The 23551-nt window shown below is 38.5% G+C and overlaps 1 protein-coding gene across 3 annotated transcripts in view; it reads left to right on the top strand.

Annotated features, from left to right (window-relative positions):
* LOC124794751 (endoplasmic reticulum-Golgi intermediate compartment protein 3) overlaps positions 1-23551 on the top strand; it is a 95431-nt gene that overhangs the window by 47212 nt on the left and 24668 nt on the right. For all 3 annotated transcript variants that reach the window (XM_047258366.1, XM_047258365.1, XM_047258367.1), the window contains exons 7-8: positions 2369-2426; positions 12514-12642. In XM_047258366.1, coding sequence (XP_047114322.1) covers positions 2369-2426; positions 12514-12642 — 187 coding nt within the window. The remainder of the gene's footprint in view (positions 1-2368; positions 2427-12513; positions 12643-23551) is intronic.

Here is a 23551-nt window from a genome sequence, read left to right as displayed (position 1 = left end):
GGAACATCTTGATGTGTGGGGCAGTCTACAAGGGAGCACAGAGTCTGAACGATGCATAGAGACTGGCATAGGAACAAGCACAAAATGCTATCTGTACAGATCGCCAAAACAACTAGCATGGAAACCCAGAGCATGGTGTGTTGTGAAAGCCAGTTAGCCTGTCTCGGTGTAAGAGCTGACTGGTCCAGCACATTGCTGCAGGCAAGTAAACATCTGGGTCAGCAGTTCCACCCATACAACACTTGACGCGCGCCACCTGTGATTGCTTTCTGTACTACTCTTTCGTGAAATGGCATCCATATGTATGTACACTACTGGCTATTAAAATTGCTACACCACGAAGATGACATGCTACAGATGCAAAATTTAACCGACAGGAAGAAGATGCTGTGATATGCAGATGATTAGCTTTTCAGAGCATTCACACATGGTTGGCGCCGGTGGCGACACCTACAACGTGCTTACATGAGGAAAGTTTCCAACCGATTTCTCATACACAAACAGCAATTGACCGGTGTTGCCTGGTGAAACATTGTTGTGATGCCTCGTGTAAGGAGGAGAAATGCGTACCATCACGTTTCGGACTTTGATAAAGGTCGGATTGTAGCCTATCGCGATTGCGGTTTATCATATCGCGACATTGCTGCTCGTTGGTCGAGATCCAATGACTGTTAGCAGAATATGGAATCGGTGGGTTCAGGAGGGTAATACGGAACGCCGTGCTGGATCCCAACGGCCTCGTATCACTAGCAGTCGAGATGACAGGTATCTTATCCGCATGGCTGTAACGGATCGTGCAGCCACGTCTTTATCCCTGAGTCAACAGATGGGGATGTCTGCAAGACAACAACCATCTGCATGAACAGTTTGACGACGTTTGCAGCAGTATGGACTATCAGCTCGGAGACCATGGCTGCGGTTACCCTTAACGCTGCATCACAGACAGGAGCTCCTGCGATGGTGTACTCAACGACGAACCTTGGTGAACAAATGGCAAAATGTCATTTCTTCTGATGAATCAAGGTTCTGTTTACAGCAGCATGATGGTCGCATCCGTGTTGGGTGACATCGCGGTGAACGCACATAGGAGGCGTGTATTCGTCAATGCTGTACTAGCATATCACCGAGCGTGATGGTATGGGGTGCCATTGGTTACACGTCTCGGTCACCTCTTGTTCGCATTGATGGCACTTTGAACAGTGGATGTTACATTTCAGATGTGTTATGACCCGTGGCTCTAACCTTCATTCGATCCCTGTGAAACCCTACATTTCAGCAGGATAATGCACGACCGCATGTTGCAGGTCCTGTACGGGCCTTTCTGGATACAGAAAATGTTCAACTGCTGTCCTGGCCAGCACATTCTCCAGATCTCTCACCAACTGAAAATGTCTGGTCAATGGTGGCCGAGCAACTGGCTCGTCACAATATGCAAGTCACTACTCTCGATGAACTGTGGTATCGTGTTGAAGCTGCATGGGCAACTGTACCTGTACACGCCGTCTAAGCTCTGTTTGGCCCAGGCGTATCAAGGTCGTTATTACGGCCAGAGGTGGTTGTTCTGGGTACTGATTTCTCAGAATCTATGCAACCAAATTGTGTGAAAAAGTAATGACATGTCAGTTCTAGTATAATATATTTGTCCAATGAATACCCGTTTATCATGTGCATTTCTTCTTGGTGTAGCAATTTTAATGGCCAGTAGTGTATGTATGTATGCTGGTGCAGGTACTACAATTTACATATAGAAGCATGTAGTACACTTTGTGCCAATTTGATGGTTGATGCATGCTGCATTCATAATGGTGCAATTTCAGTTGCAGCAGTGTATTTAATTTGAGTGGTTCGATTTTGAATGAATAGTTTTTTTAAATGGTCCCACAAAAAAGTTAGGCAGATTGTACAAGGCATTGAGAAGATGATCCCCAAAGAGGCCATTTATTATGAAAGATGTGACATTTTCATCAAGTCATTTCTACTTTCTTGACTCAAAGATTAAGATATTCTAGAAGATGCTTGCACTCTGGCTGCAGATGGCATTTTGTTAGTTGTAAAAACTGACTCTTCCATTGCTGTAGTGAGCTGGAATGAAAAAGTGAAATCCTTATTACCACTTTTTTCTGTTTGATTTGCTATCTCTTACTCACTTGTGCCCTGGATTCCATGTAATAAGAATTTCTCTATATACATCTCACCCAACAAAAGCTCTGTGAGTATGATTTCTATAAAGATGTTAGAATACTACCTTGTTCTCTTCAGATTTCCTGTGAAGTCCAACAAGTGATTCATATTTATGTAGCCACTGTGTAATCTTTGTATTGTTTCTGTCACTAACAAAACTACACAGATTATTTTATTTTTACTTTAGGTAGGTGGCAGTTTCCATATAGCACCTGGCCAGAGCTTCTCTATTAATCATGTGCATGGTAAGTAAATATATACAAATGGCTAGAGGAAGTACCAAGGTAGTATGATAACAATGAAAGGCAGTGTGATATGGGACATTAAATCTGGGCGCAAGACTGGAACTTGAACTTGCAAAGCTGTCTTTTGCAAGCCATATTCTTTAAATTGAATGATTCCACCAGGCTTTACAGATAGATTCAAAGCATAATCAGACTGCTCTTATTTCTCCATTCTTTTCTATGGGAATACTCCTGTCCACAAAAGTGTAACCCAGTTCAAGTTCCAGTCCAGCTGGCAGGTTTAACATGTAACAAAAAATGATCACAGTTGAGCAACCTTGTAAAGAATAAATCTACTCACCAAGCAGTAGTAAGAGAACACACATATAAAGATAATGAAATTTGTAAGCTTTTGGAACCAGTGGCTCACTCTTCTGGCATAGGGTTGAAGGGGAAGCTCTCAGGTTTTCACATCTCGCCTGTAAGTCTCCCCCGTCCTGGGGTTCTGGGTGACGTTTCCAAACTCTATCCATTTTCTGTAGTTCCCCAGTCCTTTTCCTTCATCTCTCTTCCTTCCCCTTTAAGCCTTCTTTCTGCCAGAAGAAGGTGCCACTGGCTCCAGAGTCTTGCAGATTTCAATATCTTTGTATGTGTGTTCTCCTGCTGCCTCTTGGTGAGTAGATTTATTTATTTATGTATCCAATTTCCTTATATTTTCATTGAAATTTCATAGAGAATAAGATATTTTGTTCATTTTAGCACAGAATAAGATGTGTTGTCAGCGTTACACTAGTTTATTTCAGTTCCTTGTTTTATTTTGAACTCATATAAAGAGAAAGTGAAAAGTGCTGCATTCTCTTGTGCCATATAGTGATAGAAATGCCTCTTAGGGAGTCCAGTTGTTCCATAAACCAACATTTTCTGAGTACCTACTATGGTACATATAATACATCTTGTGTCACCTTTCTATGTAGGTTAACATGAACGAAATTATACTTAGAAAAAGGAATGACACAGGTTGAACAATGTTGACCTATGGAGACCCTCACGAAGCTATACAACTGCTTTCCGTTCATGTCAGTCAAACAACTGTACATTAACTGTAAACAGAAAGCATAATAAATTTGTGACTCAGCCTGTAGCCACACCAGGCAAGCAGTCAGAGCCTGTTTTCATTCTCATTGTTCCACAGTGTCACAATGTAAGGAGTATGCTTCTTGTTAGGCATGAGCATTGAGAATTTTTCAAACTCTGCAAGATATGCCCCCATTTAACACACACACCGTAATACACACCCACTGTGACACTCAGCCCCAGTACTAGTTCCTGACACATGTACACAATAGCCCACAAGACCTAATGGATGGTCCGTTGTAATATTGGTGACTTTCTGTCCAATTGTGTATGGAGTGCAGAAGAATAACACTGTATACTGTGGCAAACACCCTCAGTCCTCTTTATTTTAATCCCATAACCCCTGTGTGGAATACACGATGAAGACTTTTTGCTAATTTGGTTGATGTCTACTTTTGTGCCATAACAACTGTTACTGTATGGCATGCACCAGGAAATGCAACTTAAAAGTTGCGAAATGGATAGTGTGCGTCTCTGATCGACTTAAATAAATACAACTACAGTGGAATGTTGGGCTTTTCATTCATTTTTACATTTTAATAGTTTTAAAACCAGTATTTAAACACCAGTTACCATGAAGTAGTCAATCAATCAGTCACATGTAACTACTGATAATAATTCCAACCACTAAGCAGTAGTGTAGAATAAATCTTACTAGTGTATTGTGTGCAATTTCCTTTACAGTTTCATTACACTTCCCAAGAATCATGCTAACAAATGTATCCTCCATTTCATATTGCTTTACAGTATGACCTGCAGATATGGAGGGAGACACTCTAGCAGTATATCACTAATCTTTGTCAGGTGCTACTAAACTCTCATTAACTTGCTTTTATTTGTATTCAAAGGAGCTGCCATTTGAAGCAACAATTTATTCTGTATTTTTTATGATCAGCCAGCAAAAACACATGCTTGTAGAAAAAAGCAGCAACAGTGCAGGCAGTGAGACTGCTATTAGCCTTATCTAGCAATGCATCTTTATTGAGAATATTAATGATCCTCTAATGCTTCCCTATGGCCCACCCAATGTTGCTTGGACTCCTGCTGAACATTTGCTTTGCAGTGTAATGTGCTGGATTTTATGAACCCATAATTCTTTGAGTAAATTGGATACTTGTTATTATACTCTGAGTGTATCACGGTTATCAGTGGACAAAATGGCACTGTGCTGAATGCGTATTGAAACTATAGGAAGACAGAATCTACCACTCTCCTGTGTCTACTGTTTGTGAGTGGGCTGCAGTTTTGAGAGAATTTAGCACAACAAATTTATCATATTGTATATGGACAGCTCAAAACAAGGTGACATCAGTGGTTGCCCAGTTGTCTTTCCTCGGCATGCCCTCAGCTTCAACTTCCTGACAGTGTTCATACATGCAACATTGAGCTCTGAGAGATCCTGAAGGCACTGCAGCAGATGAGGTGTCATCAAGCAAGGAAATCTTTACTTGCTCAGATTCCTGCAGCCCTTAAAGTAATGTGACCAAACGAGAAAAATCACCCAAAACATGAAGGATCACCTTCCTCTCTGCAACAGTAGAAGATGTATATATAATTTGAATGGGTACTGGACCAGGAGGAAATATGGTGAAATGAGCAAACAGATATGGCAGCGCAGGAGGCATGCAGAGATGACACTGTGCCATTCCTCCACTGGCCGTAATCTCACAGTTGTGTCAAAGACCTGTAAAACATACAGGATGTAAAATAGTCGTTAGTGGTAGACAATAAGACACAGTTGGAGAAATTAATTGCTCAACTATGGTGTACTTCATACAGGTAACTCTGACAAAATAAACTTTACCTTGATATGTTAACTACACCCACTGGCTGAAAAACCCGTGACAGAGTTCCTCAGTCAGTAAAGTCATAGGATCATTTAATCTCACCTTGATGCTTTGAGTATAAAGCACTATCCATTATGCATGAGATTATATACCCTGGTGTGATGAATGCACAATGTGTGGCTGAGGAATTGCATTTTTCTTCATTTTCATGGAGTGTGCTCTTTATTATGACGAGAGGACAGAAGCAAACTTAAGTGGGAACCTGCCCTTTATTTTAGCTGTTCACATTGCTATTTTAAAAAGAAATATAAAATTTTGTGTGTTGTCCAGGCTGGAAGTAGTTTGCTCAACCTTTTAGTTCAATAAATGGCCATGTTTACTTATTGTGCAGTTTGAGCTCTTTTGGTAAGGAATTTGCAATTTTTAATTTGGGATTTTTTAACTAACTTAAATGACAGGCTTCTATGTGGTAAGAAAATGTTATATTTATACTGTACATGGGTAATCCCAAAAGTAAGGTCTCCTATTTTTTTATAAGTACAGAACTCTGTTTGTGTGGCAGTTGGTCACATTGTTATGAAGAGTGCTTCACGCACTGTGTGTAAACATGCGCACGCCACTCTGAGGTGCTCAGTCTTGGCTCAGCAGCCGTTGAGAATGGAGCTTCTGCTGGATGTTACCACCAAGTGCGAATTGCATGCAGTTATTCAGTTTTTGAACGCAAAGGGCACTGCGCTGATTGAAATCTATCGCCAATTGACAGAAGTGTATGGTGCGTCGTGCATGGATGTCAAAAATGTTCGTAAGTGGTGTAGAGTATTTGCAGCTGGTCAGACCGAAATTCACAACGAACAAAGGAGCTTGAGATCGTCAATTTCTGAGGAGACAGTGTTGAAGGTTGAGCAAAGCATGCCTGAAGACCAGCGGATCACCCTGGATGATCTGTGCATGTTGGTTCCTGAGGTTTCCCGAAGCACCGCTCACAGAATTTTAATGGAAACATTGAACTACCGGAAGGTGTGCGCAAGATGGGTGCCATGCATGCTGACTGATGACCACATGCGGCAATGAATTGATGCTTCCTGTGCATTTCCTCACCGCCTTGCAGCCAAACAGGACAACTTTCTTGACTCAGTTGCCACGGGTGACAAAACACCAAGCAACAATCATGCCAGTGGTGGCATCCTTCTTGGCCAAAGCCGCAGAAATTCAAACAAACAACGTCTGCCGGTAAAGTCATGACAACCGTTTTTTGGGATCGGAATGGGGTATTGTTGGTCGACTTTATGCCCACTGGGACCACAATTAATGGTGACAGGTTCTGTGAGACTCTGAAAAAAACTCAAGCGGGCAATTCAGAACCAAAGAGGAATGTTGACCAAGGGCGTACACATCCTCCATGACAATGCTGCTCGCCCACACATCACTCGCCAAACCGTTGCTCTCCTGCAGCAGTTTCGGTGGAACGTAATCACCCACCCACCCACCCACCCTATAGTCCTGACTCGGTGCCCAGTGACTGTCACCTGTTCCCTAGGTTAAAAGAACATTTGGCTGGAAAGCGATTCAGTTCCAATGAAGAGGTGAAAGAAGAGGTGCATAACTTTCTGAACAGCATGGCGACGAGCTGATATGGTATACAAAAACTGCCACAGCATCTACAAAAATGCATTGATAGAAATTGTGATTATATCGAAAAATAGCTAAATGCTCAAGCTGTAAACTGATGTAAACCATTGTAGAAATAAACAGATCTATGTACTTATAAAAAAAAGGAGACCTTATTTTTGGGATTACTCTTGTAATAGTCTCTACATTTTATCCATTTTACCATGTGAAATCTAAAACTTTCCCAGCATATAGATTGTTCCACGAAATTTCAGGTGAATTGCCAGATGTCACCAACTTCCTGCCACAGTCTTCTGGCCATCTTTTGGTGTACCGTATTTACTTGAATCTAAGCCGCACCTGAAAACTGAGACTCGAAATCAAGGAAACAAAAATTTCACGAATCTAAGCCGCACCTGAAATATGAGACTCAAAATTCAAGGGGAGAGAAAAGTTTTAGACCGCACCTCCAAATCGAAACAAAGTTGGTCCATTGAAACATGGGACACAATTTAGGTCGAATGGATGAAGATACAGCTACAGTAGTTTGGTTCGAGTCGTAAGCTTAACAGTTAAGCTTTACCAAGTACCCATTGCTATGTGTCAGGCCCTCCGTCCGTATTTATACAGGTACCCTTCCCTTTTTCACGTGCTTCGACTGGTTTGAATCAATTGCTTATTTTGCTTTGATCTGATAAGTGCCATTATTTTTGTTATAGGTGTTCATGTCACTCTTAGCTGAAAATGCATTATTAAGTTGGCATGCATTGTTTGTTGCATTCTGATAATGAGTGTTTATGACATGTCCTGCTCGCGACATGGCTTGCTTTTGTGCGCGCTACCGCAGCTTACAATATATATATATTAAAAGAGAGAGAGAGAGAGAGAGAGAGAGGAATTGTCTCGTAAGTGAAACAATGGCAGGAGACTGGCTATTTGCTGTTACTTACAGTGCTGCTTTCTTTGATAATGATCAACAAGAACCAATTAATAGACTGCATATGATAGATGATGTTCTGAACGAGAGTTTAGCAAAAAATTTTCTCCGTTTGAAAATCTTTGCAGACACCTCTTTAGTACATTACATTCTGCGCAGAAATTAGTCATCTTAGATTTAAAAATCTAGTCAGTTGCCGTGCTTCATTTCTGACTGTATCACTATTCAGCATAAGAATAATACAGATATAAACATGACATGAAATGTATATTCTTCCGCATTTGCTGTTGTCTCGCTCTAGTTTTGTAGTTTACTAGGCAGACAGGATTTAAATGAGATAGCAGCAAACGTGAAAGAATACATGGCATAATGTTTACATTCTTCTACCTTTTCTTTTAATTTATTTACTGACGCAGAGGTTTTGGTGCCAGTATTTATCTTTGTGCCTGCAAAGCATGCCTGTGTAGCGCTACATATATTCGACGGCAGAAGTTAGTGGCGGCACCTACCAACATTTTTCAGAACTTACGCTTACTTTGCACTCGATTCTAAGCCGCAGGGGGTTTTTTGGATTACAAAAACCGGAAAAGAAGTGTGGCTTAGATTTGAGTAAATACGGTAACCTAGCAAAAGTGCACTGAGGTCTCCTGTTTAATACCACTCATTTGCATGTGTTGCTATGAGCACCTTCCATCTTCACACGGTGGACTTGCACAACTATACTGGCTACATAGAGCATGAAGTTCTTCTTCAGCAGAATTGGATATGCATTATCTAACTGGAAACTACCATCCCAATTGACAAGGTCTCCAGACAGTCATAATTCCACAGATTCATTGATAAGACTGTTCCAAAAGTTTGAAATATGGACTACAATTTCTATTTTGTTGTATTTCATGGGAAGACCAGTACAAATATAGTGCTCCGATAGGAAGGCACATTAACATTACATATGCCTGTCTACCACTAAGTTATCAGTTAGAGTGAATTGGCATATGGAGAGGGTGTATACTCATGCTCTGCAACATGTCCACCGCATGGGATTAGCCGAGTGGTCTCAGGCGCTGCAGTCATGGACTGTGCGGCTGGTCCCGGCTGAGGTTCGAGTCCTCCCTCGGGCATGGGTGTGTGTGTGTTTGTCCTTAGGATAGTTTAGGTTAAGTAGTGTGTAAGCTTAGGGACTGATGACCTTAGCAGTTAAGTCCCATAAGATTTTACACCCCATTTTTTTTTACAACATGTCAGTCATGATCTTGGTGCCTGTTTCACCACACTTGTCATCTAGATTCCTCCCCCAGACACCAGTTTCTCAGAACTCTGCAGGTGGAAACTGGAGTTACATGTTGCCACCCACCTGGCCTTAATGTATAATTTCTTCAGTATGAGCAATGTTTCTCAGTAACTATACCTTTCTTCACTCCCTCTCAGTTTTCTGATCTGCGTATTTCTCCCATCTCTACCACATACAATGCACTTAAGCTTCCCACTCTTGTTAACTCATGCACAATGTTTTGTCAGTAATCTCTGTCTTGTGTATTAGCGCACTTCCACCGTTAAGCTCTCAGGTTGCCAACAATCAATCTTTCCTTCTCTCCTATCTGGTAAGTCTCCCCTGTCCCCTGACCCAGGGTTCTGAGCAACTTTCCCCATTTCCTAAACCTCATCAGTACTTTTCCTTCACCCATTCTGCCAGAAAGAGCCACTGACTTTGAACATTTAATCTTGATATTTACAACAAAACAATTTGTTTATGCAGCAGTGAAATATTGTGTAAACTCTTTCGGTGGCCATGTTTGTCGCTCAGAAAGGACAAATCTCCTTGGACAGTAAATATTATGATTATTTGACCTTAATCTGCACACTGCAACTTCAAGGCAGAAAACATTTGATAAAAGTAGGATTGATTTGCAATTAAGTGAAAAGAAATGTGCAAGCATTTTAAAGCACAATGAAACAGAACTAGCAAATACTTAGAGATTTACAGCAGCCACCTGCATTTTATGACGACAAGAATTATCATTTCGAGGACACAGGGAAAGCTGCAACTCAAACAATCAAGGTAATTGCATGGAGTTAATTCATTTGTTGGCTGAGTTTGATGACTTCCGAAACAAAAACTTATAAGAGAGAAGCAACATTTGTTGCTATTTTACTAGATGAAACATTGGATGTCACAAATCTCATTTGTCAACTCTATTCATATATGACAGCACTTCAATTGGTGTGCCGACAAAAAGTTAGAGAAGTAATTCCACATGCGGTATTTGTGCACTTTTACACCAGCAAGCTGAATTTGGTTTTATCACAGGTAGGATAGTGTATGAGTAAATGTAGAATGTTCTTTTGCTAATATAAGTGGTCTTGTACCATTTTTGGCCATTCCTTGAAAAGAACCAACTTATTAGATATAGTAGTGAAGAAGAGATTATAACAATAATATGTAATTATTGAAGTTGCTTGGTACAAATTATGGCAGATCGTAAGGGTGAACTTGAAGATTTGTATGAGTGCAATTTGGGGGAAAAAAAATAAAAAAAATTGGGGCACAAGTGCTTTTAGCGAAGCATGTGGATTTCTCATGATGTTACGATATTTTCAGTTTTAACTTCTTGTTGTGTCTGAAGAATTGTTTTTACTGACAGACATTACTTTTAACATTGTGCAGTCAAAATTCTTAGACATGTTTTATAGCAAAGAAGTGGAAGATACAAAAGAAGAGCTGTGTACTAAGACATATGATGGGTTTGAAAAAAACATTGTGCAAGGCTGAAAGCATATTTGATACTCCAGGAAAATGAAGAAAGAAAACTGCACTGAAAATAAAGGATGACTACAGGAGGCTGTACCTGGAGATATCAGATATGATAATCATGCAGTTAAACATTAGATTTGAATTGCTGCCTGATTTAAAGCCTACAAAAATGTTCAACTCAAATAAGTTCTCAAGCTTTGAAGATGTGTTTGCTAAGGGGGTGTTAAGCTTAAGGACTATAAATGGGAAGTTTTTTGATATTTTTAGGTTCAAGTCTGAAGTGAATGCAATGTTTATGTCACATCATCTTGAAGCCAAGTCTGTGAAGGAAATTCCAAATTTCCTGTATCACGATGAACGTCACATAGGACTTCCTGTACTCTATAAACTCAATGAACTGATATTAATCATACCGGCTACAACTTCATCTGTAGAACAATTGTTTTCCACACTGAAAAGAATGTCTTTCATTAGGAAAGTCATCTGTTCACATTCCATAGTAAAGGATCTGCTGGTGCAGATGAAGGTTCTAAACTGATATGTTGGTGACATTATTGAGTAGTCCTGCAAGAAGAATAACAGAGCGGAATTTACTACAGATAACACCACGATGAGTGAGCAATACAGTAGATAAGTTCAATGTTGCATGCTGTACCAACATTTTCAGTATATGCCACTGGTTCTTATACTAATAGTACATTGAGTTGCATACCGTGTAAAGAGAGGGCAGGACAGTTCAATATTTCTTGAAATTCTTGATAAGATTCTTGGGAACTTAGCTATTTTTCGAGACTTCTGATCAAGGCATATTCCCTTTCTTAGTTATGTTGAGTGACTGTAGGAAGATATAAGACACGTTAGACAATATTTCAAGTTGGTGTGATGAATGGTAGCTAGTGTTAAATGTAAAAAAAAAATGTAGTTTAATGTGGATGGGTAGGAAGATCAAATCTGTAATGATCAGATACAGTATTACTAGTGTCCTACTTGACACAGTCAAGTCTTTTAAATATCTGGGCGTAACGTTGCAGAGCAGTATGAGGTGGAACAAGCATGTGAGAACTGTGGAAGGGAAGGCGAATGGTCGACTTCAGTTTACTGGGAGAATTTTAAGTAAAGGTGATCCTGTATAGGATGTTGGTGCAACCTCTTCTTGAGTACTGCTCAAGTGTTTGGATCCTTACCAGGTTGGATTTAAGAAAGACATTGAAACAATTCAAAGGCGAGCTGCTAGATTTGTTACTGGTAGGTCCAAATGACACATATTACGGAGACGCTTCAGGAACTCAAATGGGAATCCATGGAGGAAAGGCGACATTCTTTTTAAGAAACACTACTGAGAAAATTAGGAGAACCAGCATTTGAAGCTGACTGCCAAACTATTCTACTGCTGCCAACATAGTTTGCTTGAAGGGACCACCAGGATAAGATATGATAAATTAGGGCTCATATGGAGACATACAGACAGTTATTTTTCCCTTGCTCTATTTGCTAGTGGAACAAGAAAGGAAATGACAAGTAGTGGTACGGGATGCCCTCTGCCGTGCACCGTATGGTGGCTTGCAGAGAATATGTAGATTTAAGTTATTGTATCAAAAACATTAACAATGTTATTCATAATTACAAATTGAGGGAAGCTGCATTGCTGTATCACGGAATCTTTGCGTAAGGAAAGGCCCTGAATTGTGAAATACCACCAGATTTCTTTATGTACACACTATTTTGATATGAACTACAATTATGAGTGTAGGGTGTCATTGGTGTTTTTTGTAAAGTAAATAAAAATAACTATCTTAAGTGTTATTGTATCAATACAAGTTATTAACAGATTTATTGTTCATTCCCTGTGAGAAAGTTTTTAGTTACTAATTTTACTGTGCTTATTTCCAGTGCATGATGTGCAGCCATTTTCTTCATCCAATTTCAACACATCACATCGTATAACACATTTATCATTTGGTAAAAACATTCCTGGAAAAACAAATCCTATAGATGGCACTGAAGTTGTTACTCATGAAGGTAAGTTCTCAATCAAGCTGCAATCATATATGTTATAGTGAAACTCCTTAATTATAAGCGATGTGTGATGTTATTGAGGTGCTTGTGGAAAGTATGGAAGAAATGTGAACAGAATTTAGACCTATCAGAATGATAGAAAGGAATTGAATGTACTGTATAAAATTACAGGAGATTAAAATCACACATTAATAATACCTGAGGGTTGTAAAAATTGAGAGGAGACAGGTCAGAAATTAAAATGAGACAGCTCATGAAATCATTGTGTATTACTTAAAAAGGACCAAACTGATATGCATGCACTAATCATAAATTTTTATAGAACATACTAAAATGAAAGCTACCATTTAGAGCAGAGTATAGTTTAATATTTTGCAATGATAATGGAACTTATTTTAGAGATAGGGCAGTGAACACAGGTTACAGTTGAATCATGACAGATGGTGCTGATGAATGGCAAAACTTACAGAAGGAATTAAAACATAATCAACTAATGTTTCTATTCCAGATTTGTTTTAAATTAGTTGTATTATTGATAGGGAGGGGGGCAGTGCAGTTAGTGCTTTAAGCATTTGTAGTATTTTGTACACCATGTGTACCTTTCGGAGAATACAAGAGATTAGTCCTCTTGAATCGAATTGTCATGGAATGAAATCAAAATATTTGCACCTAATAGTGTGACGAGTGACGTAATATTCTCAGTTGGCTCAGTCACATTGAATCACAACATTTCCACTTCCAAAGAAGAGAAATTTTTATTTCCTGTGGGCTTGCAGCGTTAAAATTAAATAATGACTGTAGAGGAGAAATTTGTTTAGATTTCTGTCAGTCCTCCTCCTCAAAAACTCAAAACTGTTTTCATTTTTTCCAAAGCGCTTTTTTCCCTGATTGAGGGCGAGTTGTAAACAGTAATATGTTTCAAGAAAGTTAGCACTATCAAATTTCAGACTGGGTACTCCTATCTTTGATAAGGTTAATTATCCCACTGAAATACCAAGAAATCCATTTTGGTCAATAAAGGAAGGAATATTCTGGAACTGTGATGGGGGAACCTTTCAAGCATTAACATATTCACTGTGGCTGTCACTTCTAAGCATCAACATATCTCAGTATTGCTAATTCTTATAAGTGTTCCCATGACCAATGAGCAAGTGCAGCAATTGCTTATAATTGTGCACATCCACAGGTGTATTCTTCACTGTAGTATGCAGATGTGAAACGTGTTTGTACAAGCAATGAAGTCCCGGGAACAATTTTTTGACCCTACAGGTGTCTTTTGCAAGCTTATTTCTCTGATGGATAATCAAGAACACTGCGATAAATTAATGCTTATAAAAAAAGTTATAATTCACTGCCAATCAGTTACTGGGGGTATCAGAAGACGACAAATCGGAGAAGGAAATCCAGAATGTCAAGAATACAGAAACATGCCATAGTGATGATAGCTTTCAAATACATTTTATGATACTGCACAGAAGATTTGGGGACAAAGTACTTGTCTTTCTGGGTATTTCATTTCATATGGGTAATGTGAAATCTTACCATTTACAAGACTATTGGAAGTTACATCCTCTGTTTCAAAATAGATGAATAACAATGTAAACGAGCAGATACAAATATATAATCATCTTGCACTCATTACATTTTGCTAATAATCTGCTGCCAGGATACCCACAAGCAGAAGATCAGTTATATAAAATATGACACATACTAAATTATTTTAACAATAGAATGTGTCATATGTATTATTCAGGAGGATAGATGAATCAGCTGTCCTTTGGAAGGGAGACTGCCCTTTAGACATAAATATGGCATCAAAATATACATGCTGAACAATCTGAATGGTTTTATAAATAAGTGTGCTGTGTACACAGGGATGCTTGACAATATGGGAGGAAAATTGTGTCCTGAAAAAGTTGTTTTACATTTGTTGGAGGAGAAGCTGCATCTTAGCTAAAACTTTATTGAACCTGAAAAGACATTACACTGGGACACTAAGGTTAAGTACGAGGAAGACTCCTAAAGTAGTAGTACCTGCAAAAGTGAGTAAAGGAAACAACTGCTTGTTATTTGCAAGCCATGATCTGATAATGGGAAGGATAGATGTGATGTTAGTTACATTTCCACATAATGTCATAATGCAATGGTACAAGTGACAAAGACTAGCAATCAATCTAAAAAATGCTACCAATTGCAGAAACAACACAAATATTTGTAAGTTTGGGAGGCAGGATGGACCAGAAATTGTTGTATTATGTATGTGAATGGAAGCTTATCTGCTGGCCTAAAAACTGTTCTTCCACTTAATGGACACACTACTTTTAAAGTCTTATTACCTACACAACAGATTCTTGGGAATAAAATAAAACTGTATGATCACAAAATAAAAATAATAAAGGGACTACTTCTTTCAACAAAAATTTGAAGAAATGCAAGGAGACTTCATAATAAAACAAGCATTGTGCAAAAGTGGGAACCAACTATAGAGAAAATGCAAATGACAAGGAAGAGGCGTAACAAGAGTGCTGAACAAGACAAGCATTCCAACACACAGGAACGTACAGACTGTTCAAATAAGATTCCATTTGAACTGCTGTTTGCCAGACCACAAATCCAAAAGGTCTCATGTTGCTAAATCAGTCCCATTGTTTTTATGTCACTTATCACTATGGCAGTGCTTGTTGATGTGAAAAATGTTGAGTTGCACCATGGTTTGGAATCCATGTTAAACTGTAGGTCCTCTATAATTGGCAGTGCAGATCACTTCAAAGGTCGTATGGAGGCACTGGTGTACCACCTCCAACAGGCCCGTGCCTAGTAAATCATTGTGGTGTTCAAAACAATATTTGCAGAGAGCTATTTTTTCCCTTTAATAATGTTCGAATGTCTTTCATTTAAAGTTTTATAATTGTTTTGATGTTTTTATAGCAAATATGTTTTCTTCTTCACCAAATTTCCTCATTCTTTGAATTGTTTCTGTGCATTGGCAATTAATCAGAGGTACTAGGGAGACTGATTGAAATAATGCTTACAGGCTTATCTAATGATCGAAGTGTGACTGACACAAATGCAAGGGTGTGCTGAAAAGTAATTCTGGATGTATGTGAAAACTCTTACAGCTTTTTAAGGAAAGCTGACATTATTAACATTACACACCTTTATTCTTCTTATCTGCATCTGTCTGGCACTAGACGGTTCCGAATTGTAGCATGCAACATGATGGTGTGTAACATAACTCTGTACCATGTGAGAAACAGCATGTTGTAATCAAGCTTTGAGTTTGTACACACACAGTGCACCCTCTCCTTTAGCGTATCAGTGCCGGACCACACGAGCACTGCGACATCTGCAACAATCCGACACCTTGTGTTCACCCCCCTACGCAGTCCCAACATGGCCTCTTCTGATTTCCTCCTGTTTTCAGAACTCAAAGAACACCTCCACAGACTTCACTTTGATAGTAATGAAGCGGTGCAAGTAGAGGTGAGGTGGTTGCTCTGTCAATGAAGTAAAACATTGTACAGTGATGGTAGCAACAAACTGGTCTCTCATCAGGAAAAACATTAACAGCCAAGTATGTAGACGTGAAGAATAAATTTTAAAGTGTTGATAACATTTAGTTTATTTTAAAATGCTTTAACGAGTTTTCACATAAAAGAAACTGGAGTCATTACTTTTCAGCACACCCTTGTATACGTTACATTACCTGTCAGTATCTCAAGTGTAGGACACAAACTGCAAAGTTTTGCTTGCATTCTGTTTCGACCTCGTATTTAATCCAGCAGCGGAAGTTTTCACAAGAAGAGATTTAGGTGAACTGAGAAAGATGTAAAGTTCCAAATATTAGGAGAAATTAATTAATTTTGTTAAACCATTATAGTTTATTTTCTTATTTCTCCCATGAAGTATTCACAAACCCAATGGCCATGTTGGGTGAGGAATCAAAGTCTGTTGCCACTCTTATCTGTGTAAGCAGCTCACTTACTTCTCGAGTTATGTGAAACATTCTTAATGTTTGCTAGTTTTGTGACATATCCTATCCCAGAGCATGCCCAACCAAGATCTCTGCACGTTGGGAACGGTTTCATCTAATTGCATCACCTTAGCAGAGAAAGTATTGGATATTGTATCTACACCCTGGCTACTGCATGTATAGTACACGAGTATACTTTTGGAAAGAAACACTCTATCCTACATGAATATTTATAATTCAAACCCATTTACTTGTCAAATGTGCATAAAAGTGTCACCTCTTAAATACAGTAAAAAGTCACAGCTGTGAAAATTCCACCTTTAAATAGCATCATTTATATCTGTACTCATTTCAAAAGAGGATTCTTTATTACAAATGCCAACAGGAAATAATGCAAAACCAAACATGGGTTGTGATACAAACTTCCAACAGTATTAATGTTCAGTATACCCAAACATGATAGTTACCAACTGTATATGTAATTAAAAAGAGTCAATGGCTTATGTTTAGTAATTCATGTGTCAGTTCCATAAGGATATTAATCACATACTTGCTGATTTTATTAATCACAGACTCACACAATTTTTTTACAGTTTCATAACATATCAACCAAAATGAATATGCAGCTAATAATAATCTGTCAACTCCACCTATTCTATAATGTGTCCATTGCTAATTTTGGCAAATGCCACATTAACATTGTGCTACATGTTAACCTGTCGTATCCAGTCTTATATTCTGGGAACAAAGTTATTTTCAACACCTTATTCCAGTACCAATTGCCATAAATGTTCCAAAAGTACCACCACCTTGCAGCATCATTTTACCAACACTGTTCACGAGCTCTCTTCCACGAAGCCCATACCTGTTACATAAAGAAAATTCCACACATTGAGGTATACACAAAAAATCTCAAATAATATAATGCAGTTAGATACAAAAAATAGAGTAGAGACTTTTTACATTAAGACTTCTGTTTCTTTCGTTGTTAAATAAAAAGAATTGTTTAAAGTAATGGCTTTTTATGATCATGATTAACATGCAGAATCAGTCAAAAACCAATGAGAAGAGCTTTATGCATTAGAATGGAGAAAAATTGTGGTTCTCGTTCTCTCTCAGTGCTGCCAACAGACTCATATAAAAGCAGAACCAACCTAGCTTTCAGATCTGCAGGTTATGGAAGGTTAGAAAGGTAAAGCCCAACCGAAAAAAAATTGGCGATAATTCTTTTATATGCCTGACAGGAAATTACTGAATAAAAGTTGATTGTAATTGTTGATTTTTGTGCCCATTGGAATGGCATGCCACTCTCTAAGAAAAGAAGCACTGCCCTCTCAACTGGTAGCAGAGTAAACTACTGGGCTCCGGCTACAGCTCTGGAAACACGTTTTCACTGGTGCTAAAATATACCCTATTATGTTGCCACAACTGTCAGGATATAGAGGTCTGAATGACCTACACCTCATTTCAAAGCTTTCGCTACCTAACACATCCTAAAGTTAGGACAGTTTCTTTGTACTTTTGTGTTTGTTTATGGGCAGCACTTGGAAGTCCACAACCTGAGGGTCAGTAAGGCCATCCATTCTGTTTCATTGTCATTTCACAGTTTGTATTTTGATTTTAACTACAAGACTCTGTAACAACACCACTCTATTCCTCTTAGACAAAACAATAGAAGACAGAATTCTTGACATATAATGATTGAAGTTTTATCATATAAAATCTAGTAACAGAAATTTTAAATAATACAGCCATTTGTCATAAGTTCACAATCAAGTAAACTTATTTTAAATCTGAGCAAATAGGAGATGGAAAAAAGCAGATTATTCTAAGTCTGAATAAAATTCAACAAGAGAGCCATTCTCACCATGTTTTTCACTGAATATTAAAGTGTCAGATGTATCAGACATTACATACGTATTGAGAAAAGGTGTTATGGGCATCACAAGTTAGGAAACCATAATTTGATATTTATAAAGCAGGATATCTTTTATTGAGAAGAAGTGATGCATGATATGCTGGGAAGAATTAAGTCCCTTTGTACTTAAACTAGGCATCTGCCGTTAACAAGTACATACTGTGTGTTTGCTTTAATGACATTTGCAAATTAAAATTAACAATCCCATTTTTATTAATATAATTCCGTCAGAAAACTGTACCTCAGAGCAGAGAATCCTCCAAATAGGGCACCAGATGCCATTCCCACACAGAAACCAATTGTAAATCCCAGTTTCATACGATCCCAACAACTGGGACCAGTTTGGTAAGCACCCACAGGGACTGGCATTTCTGCTTTATTAGAAATTCAGGGAAATTTTTCACTGAAAGAGATGTAATTCACTATGAAATTTAAGCATAAGTATTACGGTTTTATGATTGCACAATGTTATAATTCAGGTGAGCGATTAGGAAAAACAATTTGTTACAGTAGTTAAATACAAAACATAAAATAGTTAAAAATCTCAGGGAAGAGAATCTGGCCAGTACTCACAGGAGGCCCCCCCCCCCCCCCAAAAAAAAACAAGTAATTACCTCTTCAATTATGAAAGAGGAATTGGTTGGGGTAAGCTGGTAAGTGGGGAGGAGGGGTAGGGGTGGCTGAAGGAGAAGCCTATTGGTTGAAAACTGGGAGTGCTGTACATCCAAAAAGAGAAAGAACACTTGCAGTATTTAGCTTGCTCCTACATTATTTTGCGAAATGTAGATTGTGGTTAAGAGTTGGTGGAGTCAACAAAATTTATGTCATGAGTATAATAGCTAGAATTTGATGTTGGACCTCCCCCTGAAATCCTGATTTTTGTGACAGACTAACAAGCTCAATGTCTAAGTTGGGTTGGAGATGATAATTTTTTTGCGTGCTTGTGAAAATAACAAATGTGAGAGCCAAATAAAGCTTAAAGTAACAGATTGATTTGTAGTGTAGCCTAAAGTTTATGTTTGCACCTTATTTAGGCCTAGTGCACTTTCTGTTATCTAAACATATTACTAAATTAAAGGTCCCCCACAGTCTGTCTGTAGTGAAGGTTAATTTCAGGAAGTACTTGTAATAATTTTGATAAGAGTTATGAGTTTCACCAACAGACAGACTGATTCATAAGTAAAATGTATGTAATTAATTACTGCTATCAAGACAAATTATCCGGCTGTAGATACTTGGTACTACCTGTGTGAAACTGGGACAGGCTACAAAAATAAAATAAATAAATAAAAAATGTACATGTATCATACCTAAACTGAAATAGGCTAGGGGGATCCATTACATAACTTGTACCACAATAGTTATGATTATTATTGTCACACAAATTTTATTTTGATGCTGGCATGTATCAAGGCAGATAAGTGATATTGACAAAATTAATATTTCCATAGAAATCGCACATTATGATGGTAAATCTGGGGCAGATTACCTCATTTCAATGTCAGTTTATTGGCTTTCTAGTAATTAGCTTTGCATACACCAAGGTCATTCAATGAGGTATGTGGTGGATGTTTCAGATTCATCACGAAATCAGCCTTTCAGGTTTAATGGCAGGGGCTGTTTCTTGACCTGAAAAACAGTGCTGCAGTCAAATATTGAACCTCCCCAGCTTATTGAGTATGGTTTCAAACAGAATAAGATATCTGGAGTTGCCTCTGTTGGCTTAATGGCTGCCTATGACACTATCAACCACAGAATATTGATGATGAAAGTCTACAAGCTCACAAGTGATTACGAACTAACATCCCTTATAGACAATCTCCTGCAGAATAGAAGATCCAGGTCTTTCTCTGGGGTAAGAAGATCAAGTGGGGCATAGAAATGACACGGTGTGCTCACTCCTGTGTTTTTCAGTATTTACCCAACGATCAGCCCATTACAGAACACTCCAAGGCATTTCATCTAGGTCAATGATGCAACTGTGCACATTTAACTTAGCCTATAGAATAAAGATGCTCAGAGTGAACTGGACATCACGTGGCAACATTGCCCAGCACCTGTATATCAGGGTGTATGTTCTTGACTGGATACTGTTCTTTAGGAAACATTAGCATAACACTGGGCTGAAGGTCAGTGCAAGAAACAATATTTTGCAGAAGCTGATAGCCACCACCTGGGAGCTACACCTTAGGTCTTGAGAACTGCTTGTGCCTTGTGTGTGTGTGTGTGTGTGTGTGTGTGTGTGTGTGTGTGTGTGTGTGTGTGTGTCAGCTGCAGATTACATTTCACCTGTATGGGGTGCATCTGCTCACACCAAGCAGGTTGACAGTGCTGTCAGGGTGTATGGAGCCAATTCCAGTCTTCAAACTCTGATTCTTGAAATATGTCCTCCCACTAGCACAAGGATCATTGCTGCCATTGTGGAGATGGCAAAGCAGGTCAGTGATCCCCATCATCCACCCACAATCTTCAAACTGTAGTCTGTCAGTTGAAATCTAGAAAGAGCTACATTGCTACAGCTCAGCCCCTGGAGGGAATATTGGAGTCTAATATCAGGAGATGTAAGAGTAGGATGTGATTGGGGCAAATCACAAGACCACCCTAGTTGCTATGTTCTTGAAATGCCAACTGGACATGGAACTGAATGAATGACTACATTAGAATTATCAGCTGTCTTCCATGAAAATAAGTTTGGATCAACGAAGACTATGTGATGCAAAGGGCTTTTGGGAGCACACCCTGCTGGAGTTAACACCCCTGAAAAATCTATGGTTCTACATGGAACAACCTAAATGTCATGGACAGTATTCATGTAATCTAGCTGAACTGCAATGGTTGGTGTAGCAGTAAAGATTGATCATTACATTCTACACTTAGTATCTTGCACATGTCACATTATGATGATTAGGAACCCTTTATGACAAAATGTTAACATGTTTAGACACTAAAAAAAATTACTTTTTTGTGAGCTAATATTAATGATGCAGATGGTATCTCACTTCAAAGTTTATTCATATTTTTAGCTTCACTTCTTATACACACTGCATTTTTGGCCCAGGCATAGTTACAGAAATTGAAGTAGGCCTATACAATTTTAATAATTACATGAGACACAGGACTGTTCATTAAAGACATCCACATGAAGCCTAAAATACAAAAAAAGTAAGTAAATCACTTGGTGTCACAAAATGTAAAGAACATAGAGCATCTGTCACCATTTTTTATTACTTCCGCTGAACCCAAACAGTCCATGGGGTAGATTCACTGTTATCATGTACAAAGGTTGTATGTTTATTTTTAAATATTATGTAGTAGGGCTAGTGAAAATTGGCATTTATCAAATATATTTTACACTTTTATATTAGATCACAAAGTTGATGATGGCCATTTATTTCAAAATTCGTAATTTTTGTAAACGGCTTGAGACGCTACTTTTATAGAACAGTCATCTTGAACAGCATTCGTACTTACATAAACCCCCTTCCGCAAATTATGCCCGAAACTGAACATACTTTCTTTTGTCATTAGTTTAAATTTTGACGAGTTAAATTTGCAAAGAAACAAAAAATTTGGATTTGTCCTAAAGCAGAAAGTTTATATCGTAGACGGGACGTGAATTAAGAAGGGTTATGCTCTACCTTTTCAATGTTATTGTAACTATTGCAGTGGTGAGTTTGAACAAACGTGATATTTGCGTATTTACTTACTAAAATATAGTTTCGGGACATATATGACTTTCAGATACGTACATGAAATTGTCGCTGGCAGTGTCTTACAGAATTCAAGCTTAAGATCCTCAGGTTCAGTGTCTAATTTCGAAGAATTTTATAATATTTCGGCTTACAGTTTGCCAAATGTTTGCATCGCTCTCTGTTGTTTTTACTGATTCAACGTAGGGAATCAAAGATCTTGTATCGAATGCTAGTTGCGTTGTAACTCTGCGTTATCTTTGGAAGTTGTCAGAGATTTCTCTACAAAAAACAAAAAAAAAAAGTAAAGTCAAGTATTGGGATTTTCACGTTACAAGAGTACCGCATATTAAGAAGGATTTTCACCGGACACTTTGCCTACTCCTTTGCAGAGCGCCGGAAGTTGTTCTTTGCTCATTTTCAAATGCTTTAGTGACAACTGTCGTTTTTCCCTCGTTAACTGAGGTTGCGGACAGGAAAACGAGAAATTATTTCCACTTCTCGCCTATTGCAGCTTTTGATATTCTAATTTTCAAGTTCACTAATTCTGATTGCTAAACAAATGCAGCTACAGTACGTCAAATCATTTTAACACAGAGAGTTACTAAGTTATAGTACAAAAGGGAAAGTGGGCTTCCAAACGCCGAAAAAAGCGAATAGTGAAAGCGGTATAAATTTACCCCTACCTTTGCCAACAATAAAAGCAAAAACTAGTTTTCATATTTACATGTGAAAATAATTAACAGAAGGCACACACCGCTGATGATACTTTACATATGAAGAGACAATTTTAAAACAATTAATACCGTATACTCTTAAGACTGAAAAAGCCAGATACTGTGTTTATACAATTGCTGCGGAAAATTGATAATCAAACAAGAACCACGTAAGTTTATTGTTGCCCGTTTCAGTTCCCGCGCGGGAAGCGATGAAACGATGCACCCGTGGTTAACTCACGTTTTTCTCACGTCACATTCTGACAGTTACACATCAATGTAGTCTGGTGGAAGCAGTATTTCTTAGCATCCGGGGAAACATTTGACCCGATACTGCTTCAGCTCGTATTGACGATGTAAAAGACCTCAAACGAATTTGTGAGTGTATTAACCTTACGTTAATCGCGCGCACTTCGCAGGTGCTACAGCAGTCAGAAGCTAGTACTCGCACGGTCTGTACCACTTATTCGTTCACTTTCCGCCCAGATGCTTGGAAACTTCTTTACTGATGAAAATAGATAAACGACCTCCCAGATTCAGTTTGAGTATGGATTGGTAGGCAAAGGGGCACAACTATCGAATGGTTAATGACTTAGTGGTAGGGAACACCCGGCTT

The sequence above is a fragment of the Schistocerca piceifrons genome, chromosome 4, assembly GCF_021461385.2.
Source record: "Schistocerca piceifrons isolate TAMUIC-IGC-003096 chromosome 4, iqSchPice1.1, whole genome shotgun sequence".
Classification (NCBI taxonomy): Eukaryota; Metazoa; Arthropoda; class Insecta; order Orthoptera; family Acrididae; genus Schistocerca; species Schistocerca piceifrons.
Note: the sequence above shows the minus strand (reverse complement) of the source record. Positions and strands in the feature narration are given on the sequence as shown.